General features: G+C 51.3%; 1 protein-coding gene across 1 annotated transcript in view; it reads right to left on the reverse strand.

Moving 5' to 3' along the window:
• The window catches only part of PEPD (peptidase D), a 110,943-nt gene that overhangs the window by 73,873 nt on the left and 21,442 nt on the right, over positions 1 to 15,628 (reverse strand). The window contains exons 5-6 of the mRNA XM_084905647.1: positions 10,692 to 10,739; positions 10,295 to 10,356 (exon numbers count right to left, since the gene is read on the reverse strand). Of these exons, the coding sequence (XP_084761773.1) occupies positions 10,295 to 10,356; positions 10,692 to 10,739 (110 nt within the window). The remainder of the gene's footprint in view (positions 1 to 10,294; positions 10,357 to 10,691; positions 10,740 to 15,628) is intronic.

The following is a 15,628-nucleotide window of genomic DNA, read 5'->3' on the forward strand; positions in this document are numbered from 1 at the left end:
AAAATAAGCATAAGATGAAAAGTTTTACTAAACACAATAAAAGAACATTTTATATTGATAAAATGGAAAATTCATGAAGTAGATATAATAATTATAAACATATATGCACCTAACAACATCTCTCCAAGATAAAAGAATCAAAACCTGACAGATTAAATGGAAAATGGACAATTTACAATAGTTGGAGAGTTTAATACTTGAAGTAATGAATAGAACAACTAGAAAGAAGATCAACAAGAAAACAGAAGACTAGAACAACATTACAAACCAATTAGACCTAACAGACTATCCAAGAGCATAATCCATTTTCTTTTTTTCTTTTTTTTTTTTTTAATATATTTTATTGATTTTGTCCAGAGAGGAAGGGAGAGAGATAGAGAGTTAGAAACATCGATGAGAGAGAGTCATCGATCAGCTGCCTCTTGCACACCCCCTACTGGGGATATGCCCGCAACCAAGGTACATGCCCTTGACCGGAATCGAACCCGGGACCCTTCAGTCCCCCAGCCGACGCTCTATCCATTGAGCCAAACCAGTTTCGGCCATAATCCATTTTCTCAAGTGCTCATGGAACATTCTCCTCACAGACCATATGTTAGGCCATAAAATAACTCCCCCCCAAATTAAAAGGATTGATTCATACTAAGTATGTCCTCCAACCACATTGGGATGAAATTAGAATCAATAACAGAAGGAAAATTTACAGGTATGTGAAAATCAAAGTATACACTCCTAAATATGGGCCAATAAATAGGTCAATGAAGAAATCACAAAGGGAACTAAAAATACTATGAAAAAAAATGGAAACAAAAAATACAACATACCTAAGTGTATAGTTAGTAGCTAACACTGTGGTTAGAGAGGAATTTATAGCTGTAAATGCCTATATTAAAAAGGAAGCAAGTTATTTCAACTCAATGACCTAGCCTTCCATCTTAAGAAACTAAAAAAGAATAAACTAAACCCAAAGCAAGACAAAGGAACATAAAAATAAAGATTAGAGCAAAAGTTAATAAAGGCACTGGCATAAAGACAGGGGATCGGGTGAAACTGGCTCTCTGACATCCCCCGAGGGGACCCAGATTGCAAGAGGGCACAAGCCAGGCCAAGGGACCCCACCAGTGCATAAATCCGGGCCTCTAGTACAATAATAAAATTACAACACAATTTAAAAATGGGAAAAGGATCTAAACAGACATTTCTCTAAAGGAGATATGCGTGTGGTAAACAAGAAAAGATGCTCACTGTTAGCTATCAGGAAAACACAAATAAAAACTATAATGAGATACTATTGCACAGCCACTTACATGGCTACAATAAAAAAGATAGATAATAACAAGTGTTGTTGAGGGAATGTAAGTTAGTTTGACAATTCCTCAACAAATATAACAGAGTTACCATAGGTCTCAGAAATTCCATTCCTAGGAATATATACAAGGGAAATGAATGCATATGTTCACGCAAAAACTTGTATATCAATGTCCACAGCAGCATTATTCTTTTTTTTTAAATATATATTTTATTGATTTTTTTTATAGAGAGGAAGGTAGAGGGACAGAGAATTAGAAACATCGATGAAAGAGAAACATCGATCAGCTGCCTCCTGCACACCCCGCACTGGGGATGTGCCTGCAACCAAGGTACATGCCCTTGATGGAAATCGAACCTGGGACCCTCAGTCTGCGAACCGACGCTCTATCCACTGAGCCAAACAGGTTTTGGCAGCAGCATTATTCTTAACAGCTAAAAGGTGGGAGCAACCAAGTGTTCATCAACTGATAAACATTCAAACATAATATGGTATGTGTCTAGACTACAATATTTTTTTCAGCTATAAAAATGAGCAAAACTGATTCATGCTACAACATGAATGACCTTTGAAAACACACTAAATGAAAGAAGCCAGATATGAAGGCCACATATTGCATGATCTATTTACATCAAATAGTAGAGTAGGCAAATCCATGGAGACAGAAAGTAGATTAATTGTTGCTAGGAGAATGGGAAATGACTTCCTAGTGGGTACAGGGTTTCTTTTTGGATGATGAAAATATTCTAAAATTGATTGTGATGATAACTGCTCAAACTGTAAATATACAGAAGCCATTTAATTGTACACTTTAACAGGTCAATTGTAATGTATGTACATTGTATCCTAATAAAGCTGTTCTTTTAAACTTATGAATTATGTACATAATGAATCTTATATGTAAATTTTATTCTAATAAAGCCCATTTATAAAATTGACAGACTGAGAAAAGAAATAAGTCCACAAATCACCGTTTGACATTGTGGTGATAGAACAAGCAAAGAAATCAAGAAAGATGCAGAAGATATGAATAATTATAATTAATCAACCTGACTTAATTGATATATACAGAGCACTAAAGCCAAAACATGCTCTCTTCAAGTACCCAAGAAACATTTATCTTAATGATCATATGCTGGAAGTTTTAACGAACTTCGAAGTATTAAAATACTGAACATGTTTACCAATTACAGAAGAATTAAACTAGAAACCAGTAACAAAAAGAATGTAAAATCCCAAATTGTTTGGAAAATAAGCTACAGTTCAAAGAAGAAATAATGGAATTAGAAAATAAAAACATAAAATAAAACCAGTGAGATGCAACTAAAACAGTGCTTAGAGGAAAATGTATAGCTCTAAATGTATTTAGTGAAAAAGAACATTGAAAACCATAATCTAAGTTCTCATCACAAGAATGTCCCTTTCTTCTTTCTCAAGATGCTAAAGAACAAATAAACCTAAAGAAATGAGGAAAAAAAAAAACTTAAAAACAGAAATTGATGAAATAAAAAGCAAATATCAGTATAGAAAAATCTATAAAGCCAAATTGTTTTTTTGCTGGGATGAACATAATTGAAAAGGGGACCTCAGGCCGAAGCTGGTTTGGCTCAGTGGTAGAGCGTCGATCTGCGGACTAAAAGGTCCCAGGTTCGATTCCAGTCAAGGGCATGTACCTTGGTTGCGGGCACATCCCCGGTAGGGGGTGTGCAAGAGGCAGCTGGTCAATGTTTCTCTCTCATCGACGTTTCTAGCTCTCTATCTCTCTCCCTTTCTCTCTGTTAAAAATCAATAAAATATATTTTAAAAAAAAGGGGGACCTCAGGAGAGAGAAGGATCAGATGGGCGTGTCTCTGACACTGTGGTGTGCAATCCGCAGCTCAAGCCATCAGGAGACAGCTGGGGAGCACCACACAGCCCAGAATAAAGGACAGGCCTCAGAGGAGCGCGCTCAGCAAGCCCTCAAGCCCCCGCGTCCTCAGCCCTGTGACATCTCGGTCAGGATATCGCACACAGGGAATGCAGGCTGTACCAACCAGGACTCTCCATGGCCTCATTACTGGTGTTTAAAAACAACCACACCCACTCCTGGCCGAGCCCGATGAGGACCTCAGGGAAGGGGAGAAAAGAGAGAAGGGGTATGGGCAGGTAGTGGCCAAAGCTTTTGGGTTCCTAATATGCATATAACACTACTCCATTCAAAGCCCACCAAAATGCTGTAGAATTAAAGCCCTACTTGTGAAATACCAGAGAACACAGGCAGCCAGCATGTTTCAGCGGGAAGAACAGAGAGAGCAGCAGATGACATAAATCAAGACGACAACACAGACTCTGCCTCCCATTTCGCCAAATGTCACTTTGACATTAGGAAAAGCAATGGCCTATCTCCTCCACAGCCAAACGCACCAGTAAAATTTCACTGCACAAAACGTACGTGCGTTTACACACATCCACACATACCCCCAAGCAGCAAAGTGACCCAGCACATAAACAAACACAGATAACATGACAGATGAACTCACACAAAGGTGGTATACACATAGAGAGAAGAGGCCACACAGACACACAAGGTTGTGTATACAACAGACACACACTCAGAGACACACAAATGCACACAGGTGTATATTTACAAACACAAAAGACATCCTAGTACATGCACACAGACTCAGGTACACACACTCAAGAGACATGGATACACACCCAGACACACACACCCAGACATACACTTAGACCAGGTGTCGGCAACCTGCGGCTCCGGAGCCGCATGCGGCCCTTTTGAAACTTTGCTGTGGCTCCCAGCCGGACCCGATAGCAGTGGGGGGAAGAGAGGGGGGCGGGGAGCCGTATCACTTACCTCCACCGCCTCCGGCGCTCCTGGCACTCTGTGTGGCAGGTTGCTGGCGACTTAGCGTCACTAGGCAACCACAGCGTCCCTGTCTTGGCCCAACCTCCCCCCTCACATCACAGCGTGTGATGTCACTGAGGGCACGCTGAGCGTGCACCTCTGCGCTGGGGTGGAGGAGACTGCTGCGAGGGGAAAGAGAGGTGCTGACAGAGGGGACACTGAAAATAATAATAATAAAAAAGCAATAAAGAGAAAAAAGGGAGAAGGAAAAAGAAGAGGACAGAGAGGACTGGAGAAAGAGAAAGAGAGGGCTTGCAGTGTGACTGTCACTGGGAGTCGGGCCTGTACAGTGAGTGGAAAGCATATATTCTGACCTCCTGCTCCACAACAAGGTCCGGTGGCTGTCCAGAGGCAAGGTGCTAAAACGCTTTGCCGCATCTTTGGAAGAAGGAAAAACTTTCCTGGCCAGCAAAGAGCTCACCTTTCCTGAGCTGGAACAACCAGAGTGGCTGGAAAAATTACATTTTATGGTAGACATGACTGCACATCTAAACACACTAAATACAACCCTTCAGGGGAAAGGAAGCACAGCCCTGCACATGCTGGAGGAGGTTTTGGCATTCGAGCGCAAGTTGACAATGTTTGTCAAAGATTTACAGAGAGGTACACTGTCTCACTTTCCCTCTTTGAGAGAGTTCAAACAAAGTCATAATACGATAAATCTGGAATATTTGAAGTCTGCAATCACCACAATGCAAAGTTCATTTGGGAAATGATTCTGTGAGTTCAGAGAGGAAAAAAACACATTATCCTTCCCTGTCACTCCCCTGGCGATCAATCCATCTCTATTGAATATGATTGCATTTGCAGGTGTAAGTCAACCTGATCTTGAGATGGAACTGGCCGATATAGCCGACAAAGATATATGGGTGTCCAAGTTCAAATGCTTGGCCACTACTCTTGAGAATGTTGCCCGTCAGAAGGCCATTCTGGCTCAGAATCATAAATGGAGTGATATTGAAAACCTTCCCAAACAGGACAAACTTGTATTCGAAACATGGAATGCCATCCCCAACATTTATATAAACATGAAAAAGTATGCATTTGGAGTCCTGTCGATCTTTGGCTCCACATATGTATGTGAGCAGGTCTTCTCCAACATGAACTATATTAAAAACAAACATCGATTACGCCTCACAGATGACAACTTGCAAGCCTGTGTGAAAATGAAGGTAACATCTTACAGCCCTGGTGTGCGGACACTGTGCACTGAGGTTCAGGAGCAAAAATCCCATTAACCAGGTAAATTAAATATTTTAATTAGCTATTAATTTGCAAAAATATATTTTACATTGTTAAGTGAAAAAATCCGTTTTTTCTTCAGATTGACAGCTAACTGCACGATCCGGTATATAGCATTAAGGTAAGAAACAATATATGCAGTGTTATATTTGTTTTAAATGTCGCAATGGTGTTGCAGCTCCCAGGTTTTTTTTTTCCTTCGAAAACAGGTCCAAGTGGCTCTTTATGTCTTAAAGGTTGCTGACCCCTGACTTAGACTAACACACAAAGATCCACACCCAAATACATGCACGTACAGAAACACACACACACTCATAAGCAAAATACCCAGACAGAGAAACACACTCAGACACACTCACAACAGTCCAAAAAACATTCACCACAATGTTGACCAGGCTTTAAGTCATAGCTATGAAATTCCGATATTCCTTGCTTTTGCCACTGTGCTAGTTAGCATTTTCTATGAGAATCATGTAATTGTGTAAAAAAACAAAACACAAACGCACCAGTGCCTGAGCGGGTAGGAGTGAGGTGGGGCGCGTATCATAGCACAGGCGAATTCCCTGCGCTCCACCTGTGGGCTGGGTGACACCCCTGCCCCAGCCGCCGGCCTCCTCCCTGCCGTTTGTAACCCACGCACAGCCAGGCCCGCCTGGAAAGCCAGCTCTGGAGAGCCCCCACTCCCCATCGCCCCTCGGGGCTGAGGCAGGCTCTTGTCCCTGCAGGACTCCCTCGCATGGAGATTCCGAGGGCCGCAATCAGAAGCCCAATCCCAAATACTAACTTGATACACAAGTTAACAGCAACCAGAAAGCCAAGGTCCCCACACCACAGACTAGTATTTTGCTGTAATTGCTGAGTTTTAGTAATGTCCCTTTACTTCGTGGTTTTTAAAATTCACATCTTTAAATATTAATATTCCTGAAATAATAACCCCCAAGCCCAGCAATTTCATATTAACTGCTTATTTAAATAGAATTAATTTGTAACTGATGGTCTTCAAATATGCAAAGCAATTAAGTAAATGCCAAAAGATAAGAAATATGTAAGTAGGTCCTAACTAAGCAACTGATGTCAAGTATCAATCATATTCCTGTTGGGCAACAGTATAAAGCAGAGCGCCCTGTACCTCACACTCCACCCCACCCCTGGCTCCTGGACACACCCTCTGGTTTCAGGGGAGCTCTCATGTCAGGAAGGTTCCCCATTAAGTTATATGACCCTGATGTGTGAGTGACCCTTGGCTAAGGCCACCTCAGCCCCCACAGACCTCCTCCTTCCCTTCCCGGTCGGCATCTCTCTCAGAACAATCAGCTCGAAAGTCCACTTCCTCAGCCCCGACATGGACCTGCAAGTCTGACTTTGCCCCAGGCTGCAGGGCCAACCCTTCAGGCAGCTGTGGTGGCCAAAGCCCACAGGAAGAAGCCCCTGTCCTCCTGACTGCAGAGCTGTCCCTCCATCTCAGTGCGCCCCCCCCAGCCCTTGCCCGCCCCGCCATGCCCTGACCAGGACCTGACCATGAGCCTGACCCCCTCCTCAGGCCACAGCCCACAGAGGAGCCTGCTCCTTCCACACCTCCTGCGGGAACTGTCCCTGCTCCGTCCAGCCATACGTAGGAGCGAGGGCCTGGGCCAGAGCCCACACTCTGTAGACCATCCCCACCTCTCCCTTCACCCTGGCTCCCCAGGGAGGACAAAGCCACACCCCTTGAGTCTAGGGAGCCCAGGCCATGGGGAGACCCCAGTGCACGTCCACCATTCCTACCCCATCTCTGGCTCCCTGTTCTCCTTGCTCCTGCTCCTGTACCAACCCCACCACTGCAAGGCCTGGCACACTCCCTGCTGCAGGCAGCAGGCCTGGTCTGGTCTCGGAAGGGGGAGGGAGCTCTGAGGCCTCCCAGGACCAAACCCACAGCCCTACCAGCACTGAGCCCACGTGTGGCTGACTCACGCGGCCAACCCCGCGAAGCCACACTTGGAGGGGTCACGGGCTGCTCACCCAGCCGGAGTAGGACCCAGAGGCCTAGACAGAAGTGGACGGAGACCACTGTTCTGCCAAGCTCCCTCCTCTCCCCAGGCCAAAGGATGAGGGCAGCCTGGACGGCCAGCAGCACAAACTGAGAGAGCAAACCTGAACTTCTGCTAAAGCAGGTCAGTCAGGGTCCAAGATGGGATGTGTTACAGGAAAAGTCACAAGGGCCCAACCCCACAAGGCCCTTCATTAGGGCAGCGAGAAGCACCCGGCGACAGAAGCAGCTGAGCACTAGAAAGCAGGAGGACAGCAGGAGTCCTCTTGCTTGGGAATCAGGCTATAATTATCCCCACCAACAGCTGGAGCTGCTGAGGGCAGACGGTGAGCTCCGCTGAGCTGCAGCAGCCTCAAGGACAAGGGCCTCCCCAGGCTGGCAGTGAGGCCAGGAGGTGGCAGGGTGGAGATCCCGACAGCCCAGGTGGGTGGAAGGCAGGGGCTGGGCTGCACCAGGTCCCAGGAAAAGATGTGACTGCGGGGAAAGCACTGTGGGCAGCTGGGTGCCGAGGCTGGGCCGGGTCAGGGCCCATGGCGGTGTATGGGGTGGAACTACACTGCACAGTGGGAGGGGAGGCCAGAGGGAGGCATAGGGGACAAGCCCCCAGGGGACAGGAGGGGAGGGAGAACCACAAGCAGGCCAAAGGACCCCAAAGCAGAGACACAGGGAGGCTCTCACACGCAATACATCAGCCAGGCCGGGACACTGAGCGCCCGCACGGGTATGGTAAGGAATCCCTGGCTCAGCCGTGAGGGGCCTGGGGAGCACCTCATTGTCACCCGCCTCTGGACAGGATCACGGGCTGGAGAGGGACCAGCCCAGTTCCTGGGGGAGAATGTGCAAAGTTAGAGCAGCCCCTGGTTCTCTAAAAAGCCTCCCAAATGCTGACCATGTCGGTGGGGCTGACCAAGCTCGGATCCTCGGGCTCTTGGCAGGGGCTGAGAGACTCAGGGAGGAACAGGAAACAGGCTGGGTCCGCTCATGGGAGAGGCTGGGTTCACGGCGGACGACTCCCAGGAGGGTAAGGATGACAGCGATGAAGTCCGTGAGCCTCCACCCCAACCCACCTCTCTCCAGGAAACCTTAGGGAGCAGCCAGCAGTGCTCCCCTCTCAGGAGCTACATCCTGAGCTCCCCAAGAACCAGGCCTGCCACACCACCCACCACACCTGTCCTGGCTGCTGAGCAGGCATTACCTGCAGCAGAGACCTCTGGGGGACAAGCAAAGACACGTACCAGGAGCCCGAAGCCCCACAGCTCACCGACACCCAGTCTTGTAACCAGCCATCCTGAAGCCTCCCTGCCCACAGCACAGAGAGACCGAGACGGGGCTCAGAGGGGCAGCGGGGCTTGCTGGGGTTTGGCACGAGTGACCGTTTACCGAAAACCAGCTCCACGCTAGGCTCCAGATGAGTGGGTCTCATTTTATCCCGACAGGTCCAAGCACGCCACACACTGGGGAGCCAAGGCTCAGAGGGCAAATCTGCTAAGGTCACAGAGCTGGCCAGCAAGGGGCCATCAGGGCTCCCTCCTCCTAGCTCAGGCCCTCCCCGCAAAGCAGAGAATGAAGCAGAGGCTGGAGGGGCCGGCCAGGGACCAGAGAGCCACGCCCTGGTGCAGGTGGAGGCAGGTGAGCAGGACTGAGCACCGGCACCTGGCAGTGCTGGAGTGGCCAGAGGAGGCCTGACAGGACAGACACACACCCCCTCCAAGGGCCTGGGAAAGACAGCACATCCATGGCCAGCATTTCAACGAGCTGAGCTAATTGCTGCCAGCGTGGGAGATATGGCTGCTCTGGGAAAACTCCCAAGAGGATGCGGAGATGTGAGCGATGAAAAGAAGCAAACCTGACACCTGCTCCCCCTGCCCCCTCTCTCTCATGTGGGGGGGAGAGGGGGAGTCTTGCATATTTATGAGTTCATAATCCTTCCTAATCACCCCTACATCACACACACACACCAATTCCCATGGCGCAGGCTCATACATAATGATAAGGCACTTCCTCTGTCATTGCCTCAGTCCACCAAAGGACGACAGAGGACGGGCAGAGCAGTGTGGGGGAGGGGCAGTGATCAAGGCGCAGGAGCCGACTGGGAGCTGTCCAGCTCAGCAGCCTGGAGGAGCAGGTGCACCCCCAAGGGCTTGTCTGCTGTAGCCTTGAGCTAGCAACACAGACCCCACCCCCCCACCCCCCTGGGCCAGCCAACCCAGCCCAGAGACCCAGCACCCTCCGTGCTCACAGCGTGCGAGTGGTAAGGAGGGTGAGGCGCTGCACTGGGAGCCTAAAACCTGCCCTCCTGCCTGGAGAGACCCAGGAGGAGAAAGAGGGTTTGGGGGCTAGGCCTGGGGCTCGAATGAGGCGTGAGGGCAGGTAAGGGGGTCCTGACCCAGGGCTAGGGCGGCAGGAGACATGGGGGAGAAGGGGGGCGGGGATGTTGCCAGCAGGGCTGGGAGAAGTTAGAGGCCAGCAGTAAGGAAGGAGGGCGGATAAGAACAAAGACCTCGGGCTCAGAGAGATCCTGGAGGGAAAGCAGGGGCACAGGTGGGCCTGCCTGTGCGGACACTGCGGCCGGGCTCCCCAGCACTCCGCAGGCCTGCACCTCACTCCAGAGCTCACAGAGAAAGGCAGTGTTCCTTAAAGTAAACGCTGAAGGGAATTGGGCAAATGATTTTCCCAGCATTTCCTCAAAGTGTCCCGTCTGACCCCCTTTGGCATGCTCCTGTTTGCGTGTTTCCTGTCTAGTTTTAGGTAAAGGCCTGCGGCGAAGGTGTGAGCGGTGAGGATGGAGGAAGCAGTTCCTGGCCCCAGCACTCACTTGTTGATGCCCTCGAAGGAGGCCTCCCTGCAGACACTGCCGCTGTCCGTGTTGACACCGCGCTGGGGAGAGGGAGACACAGATGCGTCACACGGGGCTGCTGGCACCCACAGCCTGCCCTGGAGGGCCTGCCTCCCCCAGCCAGGCTCAGAACCAGGCCCAGGCCGGGAAGGACCTGGAGCTCCCACCCCAGCCTGGTGAAGCCACTCCTCCTGCATTTCAGGTCAACGCCAAACCGGACCCCACCCACGGCAGGCCCTCCGTCTGCAGCACCTTGAAAAGCAGGAAAACAGGGCTCCTCTCCAGCGCTCTTTGCAGACGCCAGTTCAGGCTGCTCAGCTGAGGCGGATGGTGGCTTCCCAAAACCCCAACCACTGCCCAGACCCTGGACACTTACCAAAGTGAGGAGGACGGAGGGACTCTGTGAGGCCAGGACACTGGCGATCTGAAAGGTTTAAAAAGAAAAATCTACTTTAGAGCAACCAAGGAAGGGACGGAGACGATATGCCACCATCACTCAATGACAGCTCAGGTGTGGTGAGCAGACCCTTAGAGCAGGTGCTGCTGTGGCTGCCCCCATCCAGCAGATGAGGAATAGGGGCTTCCGGTAAAGTGGCAGAGAGGAATTCAAACCTAAGCCAGGCACACTTTCCCACATACCAACCATCCTGCCTCCAGGCCCAGGAGGGCTCTGAGCTCGAGCAGCCAGGCCTGCCCACCCTCCAAGGCCAGTGCCTCCGAGCATCTGACAAGCAGTCCCTCCTGAAAGACCTGTATGCAGCCTCCTAGACACTGGCCCCACTAGCCTCCCATCCCAGGGCAGACACTTCCCTTCCCGCCCCTCAGTGATCCCCTAGCCTGTGGGATGTCAGCCATCCCCAATCCTCTCCCATTCCCCGGCCTGCATCCCCGATCCACATCCCTCCACCATGGCCAGCCCAGCCCTCAGGCCTCTGTGTGCTGCTGGCTTCCTACCAAACCCCTTGATTGAGCACACTATGCAAACTCCTCTCTCCAGGCCTTTCTAGGACTCTCGCCTCTGCCTGCCATGCCTTCCCCCATCTCAGCCACTTCATCAGTTCAGACTCAGGACTGAGGCCCCTGCCCCCAGGCAGGTTCATCCACTCCCTTCTCTCTGGGAATGGCCGTCATTCCCTTGGCCTAAGTGCCTATCATGCTGCCTTAGCCATGATGTCTGCAACCCGAGTGCCAACCACCCTGGTGGGAGCACCTTCTTGCTCGCCTGGCCCCACCCCTCAGTCCGCTCTGAGTCTTGGCTACTGCAGCCCCCACTGTATCTGAGCCCCCCGAGCGGAGACCAGGCTCCTCTCTGCAGCCCTTGCCCCTCCCCCAGACCCACCGGAAATGCTTCAGCGAGAGTGAGGAGGATTTGCTGTTTGTTGTTTTACAGCTTTACTGAGCTGTCACTGGCATATTCTACACCGCGCATATTTAAAGTGCACATTTTGATAGTTTTGACATGTGTATATATGTGCTTTTTAATACTGAGAGGCTCACAGAAAAAACCTGGAAGATACTGAAAACTATAAAAACATAAAACACATCTACAAGCCCATCCCCAGAGACCTTTTATCTCTGCACATAAAAACAGGCCTGCAGTGACATTTGGATCGCAGGAAGTTACACGCTTCACGTATTCCCTCATTAAATATTCTCCAAGCCCGGTGTTTACGGTCACACCGCCGGGGACGGAGCGTCCAGCGAGCCCTGGGCCCGGCCTGTGCTGGCTCCTGAGACGCCGCCTCGTTTAACCACCCGGAGCCGGGCTGCAGACATCCAGACTTCACCACCGAGAGCGGCTTCCAGGCTCCATCACCTGCCAGGCTGCCCGTTAAAAAGGAGTGCAGCCCAGAGCTAAACCTCCGGCTGTGAAGTATTCTCTCGCCAGATATCGCATAAGTCACTCATTCTTCTGTTGGACACAAATTATTTCTAAGGATTACCTATGACAAATAATGTCCTGGTGAACATCCTTATACATGAGCCTTTATTTCCTTAGATAAATTCCTTAAACATTTTATTTCCTTAAAACAAACAAACAAATCGGACCCAGTGGAAACTTCTAGGGGAAAAGCCATATACTTCGTCAAGGTTTCTGCTGCTCACGGCCAGATGCCCTCCAGACTGAACCAACTACTTCCCCCAGCGGCGCCTGAGGCTCCATCTCCCTGGAAACCCCTCATGGACTCAGCAACTGCTCAGAGCGCCTCTGCTGCACGGAGGATCGGCTCTGCGCAGTCCCTGCTCCTCCCCAGGCCCTCCTGGAGGGGGGCTCATTAAAAGGGGGAGCCTCGCTTCGAGCCCTGGGTGTGTTGTCACCTTGGTGAAGGGTCTCCATTCATCAGCACAGGACATCCTGTCAGTTACAGCAGCGGAGCCCGAGAGCCGCGGGCACTTGGGGATGCATGTGCTACTGTCCTTGGGAGAAAGGGGTAGGATAACAAACGTGCAAGCTGCTGCTTTTCCTCTCGGCAGCAACTCAGGACGTGCCCCTGAGCGATGGAGGAGAGAGCAGCCCTCTCGGTGCAGGCGAGTCTCGGCCCACAGAGGCGGCGGGTGCCTGCTCGTCCCGGCAGGGCCACATCTTCTATTGATCACCATGCTCCAGTGGGTCCCGGTTACCTCTGCGGCTGCCAAGCCTCCCCCAGCCAGCAGCTCCATCTGCCCTCCCTTCCCCACGGAGACCCATTAGTGCTACTCTCTCATCAGCACAGCCTGACGCCATGCCTCCACAATTAGGGGACATGACACGGCGGCGTGCTGCCAGCTTGAAATGCAGCTCGGGCACACAGGACAGCACTGCTCTGTCAACACGGGGCCTCGTTTCTTTTCTTTTCTTTAATAATATATTTTCCTTTTTAAAAAATACGTTTTTGTTGATTTTAGGGACAGAGAGATAAAAACATCAACAAGAGAGAATCACTGATCAGCTGCCTCCTGCAAGTCCCACATGGGGAATTGAGTCCACGCCTGGGCATGTGCCCTGACTGGGAATCAAACCATGATCTCCTGGTTCATAGGTCAATGCTCAACCACTGAGCCACACAAGCCGAGCACAGGGCCTCACGTCCATAGAGTGTGGTCACCAGGGACCCATGAGCTCTCACAGACGAGCGCCACATCGACTCCCCAGGCAGGCCTGCCGCTCCGGAGGTCGAGGTGGACAGCACACACAGATCTCATCAGAGCCCATGGACAATCAAGGCTCCTGTGGACACCTCACACGCCCTCAGGTCCGGAGCTCCAGCCAACCCTGCAGGCCGTTCTTCACAGGGGAGCCAGAACAGGGCTCTGGACCATCACAAAGCCCACACTGCTCCGGGGACCTGGGCGTCACCACACAAGAATCAGCCCTTGGATGAACTTTTCCATGGCAGTCTGAAACGGGTGCACAACGTTGGCTGGCAATGTAGGCAATGCATTTACATTTTGAATTTGTTTCTAAAATTTAAGCATCAGGAAACGTCACAAACAATATGGATCTATCTGCAGCTACTCTTGAATGATCAGAGTATCTAACAACTTGGGCCAGCAGTTCCACGGAGGAGCTGCCTCTCCAGAGGTCCCGCCACAGACCCCACCCCGCCCTGATGCCTCGTCACACCGAGGCTGAGAGGCAGGCAGCATCCATCGCTGTGCTGCACAGTGGTTTCTCTTACATCCATCCTGCCTGCATCGGAGCTGGTGACCCTCGTGCCTCCCAACATCTGCCATTAGGAACCAGGGTACCATGTGCCCTCCACCTCGCCAGCTCCCACCCAATCAGGAATACCAGCCTTTGCACGGCACCTCAACAGCAAAGCCTGGAAGAGCCTCTCAGGGTTCTCCTAGGCGCCCGTTCTCAACGGAACCACCATTCGCTCTACCTTCTCCATAATGAAACTCAGGATCATCATGGGGAGGAAGGAAACTAGACAGCCAGGTTCGCAACATCAGACACCTGCATGTTATACTTGCTCTCAGGTGATGGTCACGCCTGGGGCTGGGGCCTTCCTGTCCTCTTCCTGGAGACAGCGTTAGCTGCTTCCCGTCTGGGGCTGGTCACAGACCAAGGCTGCCTGAAGTTCCATGGGCCTGAGCACCGGAGAACAGGCCCAGCCCCGGCCCCGGCCCCAGCCCCGGCCCCGGCCCCAGCCCCAGCAGAAGGCTTCCTGTCACCTTCCGCAGTGGAGCAGGCCTGGGGCCTCCAGTGCCTCGGCCCAGGTCTCAGTCCTGCAGCCTGTATTTCTGTCAGGCTCCATTTTGAGCCAGAGAATCAAAGGTGCCTAACAGCCTGCGTCACCTCCATAGACGTGTCCTGCAGCACCCTCATTTCTGACAAAGAAAATGCAGAGGTGAAGGGCCAGGCCTCGGGGTCCAAGCGTACTGGGGCTGCATTCCAATTCTGCTGCCCCAGCTGTCGGGCCGTGGACGAGGCCCTTCTCGTCTCTGAGCCTCGGCCTCAGCCTCCTCCCTGTGATAGGTGGGGTGGGAGGGAACAAGGAGATCTGTAGGAGCTGGCAATACTTGAAGCCCGAAGGTGCCACCCCGGAGAGAAGACCTGTCTTACGATCAACATGAGCTGTGGTGCCATTCCCTGGTGCCCAAATGGCACCACAGCAGCGACAATGTCACCAAACTGAGAACCAGCACCAAGGACGAGGGGGTGCTGTGAGGCGCCTGAGCCTGGAGGAGAGCCCCTTCCCTGACCTCCGCTGAAGCCCTCGTGTGAGGTCCTCTTCGTAGCACAGACTGTGAGCAGGGCTGCGGCTGTGACTTACACTGTCATTACGGGCTTTCCTGTCTGGCCCTCAAGACCCCGTTTTACTGTGTTTGGAGGCCAGATCTCTTTTCTCCTCAGAAACGACAGCATAAATGAGGCCGAGTCCTCCTCAGTCGTAAGATGACTGCCGGAAGCCAGGAAGGCTGCGGCACAGAGACGCTCCGACATGGTGGCCCTAGTCCCAGAACCCGTCCCAGAACCCATCCCAGGAGCCGTCCCAGGCTGCCCCTCCAGGTTTCGCACGGAGGAGCCTAGAAGGTCAAGTTCCCAAACCTAGTCATGCTAAGATGCAGTTTATGGAGGCCGGAGGGACACACCTGCCACAGGGGAGGGTGCATCAGCAGGTGAGACCAGGGCTGAGCAGGAAGAGCAGGTCCCTCCCTCACCAGCACTGGGAAATATGAGGTAAGAGGCAATGACCTCGTTAAGGACACGCAAATAAATGCTCAGACTATTTTAGATTCTATATCCAAAGAGATCAATACATCAGATCACGGGAGTATTAACAGACTCTTCAGATGCTAGGAGTCACTCCTGGATAATGTGGCACT

The sequence above is a fragment of the Pipistrellus hanaki genome (assembly GCF_964339955.1).
Source record: "Pipistrellus hanaki genome assembly, chromosome: 15".
Classification (NCBI taxonomy): Eukaryota; Metazoa; Chordata; class Mammalia; order Chiroptera; family Vespertilionidae; genus Pipistrellus; species Pipistrellus hanaki.